The 4,201-nt window shown below is 38.0% G+C and overlaps 1 protein-coding gene across 1 annotated transcript; it reads left to right on the top strand.

The window, feature by feature from the left end:
- The first annotated feature begins 1,083 nt into the window (after positions 1-1,083).
- Positions 1,084-3,861, top strand: LOC103949355. The gene is made up of 4 exons (XM_009360466.3): positions 1,084-1,387; positions 1,490-1,600; positions 2,573-2,641; positions 3,560-3,861. Exons 1-4 carry the CDS (start codon positions 1,085-1,087, stop codon positions 3,608-3,610), a joined length of 534 nt encoding a protein of 177 aa, XP_009358741.3. The 5' UTR covers position 1,084; the 3' UTR covers positions 3,611-3,861.
- Positions 3,862-4,201: the final 340 nt, after the last annotated feature.

Raw genomic sequence — 4,201 nt, 5'->3', positions numbered from 1 at the left:
AAAACCTCCGTTATCCTATGATATGGCACCCATGTTGACAAAGATTGGACGTCACGTGTCAATCTGGACCCACGTGGATATTAAAAAAAATTAAAATAAAAAAAACCTAAAAGCTACAACTTTGGATTTGGAAGGAAACGTTCGGGGTTTTTTCCTGGCTGCAGCCGTCTTGGGGATGGGTTTGCTTATGTTGTTTTTCCCAGAGGACAACGGCAACAACACCACCACCATTGTTGACGAACCCACCCAGCTCTTCTCTTCTTCCATTTCCTCTCCGTCGTCCTCCCCCCACCCCTTCTTCCTCCTTGTCTTCCTCCTCCAAAACATGCACAAGATGTATCTCCTTACACCTTTGCAACACCAATCAGTGTGCTAAAAGCCCCAAAAAATGGAGTGATAGAAGGTGGGCGAATTGGGAGGTGGTTTTTGTCACGATCGAAATGGAGCCCAAACTGGGTCTATACCGGTCTGCTGAAAAGATACGGTTGAAGACGAAGGCGTTTGAAGATAAGCCGTAGTTGATGAGGTAGTCTCGGAAGGAGTGAAGAAGGCTGAGATGTGGAGGAGAGAGAGGAGGGTTAAAGAGAGAAAGTGGAGGCTGAGATGGGTTCGTCCCCGTTATGCTCCCACCCAATTCAGGAATGGGCTCTAATTTTTTAATTTTTTAAGTTTCTAACGTTGAAATGGGCCTATATTGACATGTGGCGTCATGTTAGTGTCTATATGAGCCTTGCGTCACAAGTTAATGGTCAACTTAACAACAACCTTAACAAATCTAAGAAACTGTTCCAAAAATTTGACTTCAAGAACTACTCTGGAATGAAAAAAAACTTGATATACCAAGTATCAAAAACCAAAAAATTTTAGGGAGGTTTAACAAAACACTCCCTGTACTGTTCACTTTCAACGAAAAACCACATTTATACTTTTCCCTGATGCTATTCACTATACCTTTAAAAAGAGTTTTTCATTAAAATAAAAAGTTTTTATGAACTTTTTTTAGTTTTCTTAAAATTTTAAAGTAGTAAACTGAACTCTTAAAAAAAATATTAACAAAAGAAAAATAAAAAAGGCACCTGAAAATATGACAAACGCCAAAAGCAAATACAAAACCTCCAGCGGCTTTGCTCCTCATCCTCTTCATCATCCACCTCAAAAATCCACCCAGCTTTGCTCACCTCTCCCTCTCCCTCTCCCTCCCTCTCTACAGTCAGTTTACGTACGAAAAAAGGGCATGTCCCGCAAAGGAGGAGGAAGTGCTTCTTCACTCCCAAAGGACGTGCCTTGGAGGGCCTCAAACATCAAACCCTTCCCCAAAATTCACCATTCCCCTCTTCTCCGCATAGCCCCCAACCCTACTTCCAACTATGCCCTCTCCGTCATGAAGGTCGGTTTTCTCCCAAACTTTACCCTCGTTCTACACCTCTGATTACATTTTTGTTTTCGTTTTTTCTCATCTTGCTCGTCGTAAAATTGTGTAATTTTGCAGCAACCGAATCCAGTCGGAAGTGGGTTGGCCATGGAAGCTATAGTGGAATCCGCTGGACCGGACTGCATTGTTCCTGGACAAGTTGCACCCGTCAAATTACTTGGTCTCAAGGTTGCCTCCTGCTCTGTTTCCATCATTAAAAATATCTTCAAACTTATTTGGTCCATTAATCCAGTAATTAGATTTTTAATTTACAAATTTTGATTAATAATTTTGGGAGTCATCCAAATTTTTACTAATTGTTGCTGCCTTTTTGTGGATTGTTATAACTGTTATGCTATCTGAATTTGGAATTTAGGATTAAAGTTATGCTCAGTACCTATTCGAATTTAGAATCGAAATATCTGCTAACGCTTGGGGCCAATGTTAGTTTACCTGTTGTTCTTCTTTTTAATTTGTTTTACTCGCTTCTTTGTAAAGTTTCAACATTGTAGTATATGCCATTGCTTAACGTTTGAATTGGGTCTTTCTTTTTTGTCCTTTTGATGTTATTCGTAAAATTATTACTTTCTTCAAACGCTTGCAATTGCTGCACACACTATTTAGTTCTGCTTTCCCAGAGGCTTATTTTATGGTGACGTGTCTACTTTTAGGAGGATAGTTCCTCTGCTTGAATTGTTTGTTTGACAGATGCTATTTCAGAATGCAACATATAAAGATATCGTGATGCTTTGATTTGCTTGCCGTGCTATATCAAGTTTTTTCTTTATACTATTCAATTATCTGTCTAACTAGTCTCCTGTACTTCTTAGTTAGAGGAAATTGGAGAAATTATCCTTGAACTTTGGCCCAATTGGAGCTTTGGTCCCTAAACTAAAAATTCGGGAGTATTGGTCTTTGAACTTGTTATAATGTGAAGCAATGGTCATTTCCGCTAACTCTCTTAGAACTTCCATCCAAAATAAAGGGTTTAAAGGGGTTAAAATGAATGGAAGTTCTAACGGAGTTAGCCAAAAGAACCATGGCTCCATGTTATTACACGTTCAGGTGACCAATACTCATGAATTTTTAGATTAGGGATGATTGCTCCAATTATCTTTCTTAGGTATTATTTTTTTTAATTGAATTTTGTTTTTCTTACAGGTATGGCCTATTGAAGTTAACTTCAAATTTTTGGAACCAGTTGAGCGAGAGCTCAAGCAGCTTGGAAGGGTAAGTTTCAATGTTTCAGATCTGTTTCGTTTTTGGAGTTACCCTTGTTGAATTGATAATGAGAGTAGATAGCTTTAGAAGAATCAGAAATAAAGATAAAATAAAGCTGGGAACGCTCTTGAGAAATGGTGTTGTCCCCACTTCCATGGAATAGAAAATAGTAAGAATGTCAATAGATTGATACACTTTATTGATAATTAAAGTAATAAAGGGATGAAAGAAGGTTTAGATAAGGTAAACAATCTGAGCACAGTAATTCAGAAATTATTTTCCGCAATAATAAAACCAGCCTATGATAGATCATTCCTGGTTTGATGTGCTGAAAATAATATGAGGCCAATTTGTTCTTCTGAAACATTTGAAAAAACAAATGAGTGGTTTTGGGTCAAATCGCATTGGAAGTCTAGAATGCTCTTTGCTCAGCTCCATAATGAAATTTATTATTGGATACATTAATATCTTTCAACTGTTGCTAAATGTCTTCTGCGGTTAGGGTTTGTAGGACTTTATCAGCTTGTATTTTCAAGCTGTGGCCGAGTTTTGGCAGACTAGACCTGCTCTTTTTTTTTTTTCTTCAAAACTGATGCTTTTTGTATGAATAGGAGGGAGGTTGGGTTTCAGTTATATCTGATTAGTGGAAGATCTGTGGTGCGGAATTAAGACTTCTCTATTTTCTTTTGATTTTTGATCATTCACTTGTTTTGAAAGTGAATAAGGAAAGACTTCTTGCCCGGACCCCTTTCTTTGTGGTCTCAGTTTCAGAACGTAACTTCCACCGTTGTTGATAATTGATGGTTTACTTTTGTTGGATTCTTGTCAAGTACTTACTGTAGAACAGTTTGTGCTTTCATAAACAGCATGAAATCCACAGTTCCCGAGGTCTTAATAATTAATACATTGATCATGTTTCTAATGCAGTTCATGGATGATGCTGTCAATCTCATGAATAAATCATTTATAGATCGCTAGTGCATCGGTTTCGTGTTGTCAAAGAGGATAGGGTAATTGCAGTCAGCAGAAGCCTAGCCAGGAAGAATGACTTGTCATGAGGTCTCCACTTGTGTTGTCTTTGGTTGTGCTGCGGTTGAGGCATACGTAGTAGTTAGTATCTATAGATCAGAAGCGGGAGGTTTCCTAGTTTGTATTGTGACATTAATACTTGAATTTGAATAATATGAGGCTTGGAGGAATGCTAGTTATATGAGAAAGCTTTGTCTTCACTGTACATATTGCACATGATGCATACGTAAGGGTCATGTTCGACGACTAGGATTGGATATATTAACTTACGAGATTCAAGGTTTATTGATGTTAGAAATGAATGCCAAGTTGCCAAATTCTAAATTTCGCCTAAGGTGAAGACATTAGATAGATTTGTTATAAGGTGTCGATGGTCCACCAATTTGTAGGATCGGAAGGATAAGTTCTGATCGTTACTAAACCATCTTTCTACTTTCGACTTGGACAAAATTTGTAGAGTAGTCTCTATTTCTTCATTCAACATACCTGAACCTCCTTCATGCCAAATCCCATTCATAACGGAAATCATTCACATCTACT

This window comes from the organism of the source record quoted next, unplaced genomic scaffold (genome assembly GCF_019419815.1).
Source record: "Pyrus x bretschneideri cultivar Hongxiangsu unplaced genomic scaffold, Pyrus_bretschneideri_v1 Contig68, whole genome shotgun sequence".
Taxonomy (NCBI): Eukaryota; Viridiplantae; Streptophyta; class Magnoliopsida; order Rosales; family Rosaceae; genus Pyrus; species Pyrus x bretschneideri.
The sequence above is the reverse complement of the archived record's forward strand: the minus strand, read 5'-3'. Positions and strand labels throughout refer to the sequence as shown.

What these genes read in the sequence shown, in the direction of transcription:
- LOC103949355 (XM_009360466.3), top strand. Translation starts at nt 1,085, where the DNA reads ATGACAAACGCCAAAAGCAAATACAAAACCTCCAGCGGCTTTGCTCCT. An exon ending in TCAAATTACTTGGTCTCAAG is followed by an intron (nt 1,601 to 2,572) that starts GTTGCCTCCTGC and finishes TTTTTCTTACAG; the next exon opens with GTATGGCCTATTGAAGTTAA. An exon ending in AGCTCAAGCAGCTTGGAAGG is followed by an intron (nt 2,642 to 3,559) that starts GTAAGTTTCAAT and finishes TTTCTAATGCAG; the next exon opens with TTCATGGATGATGCTGTCAA.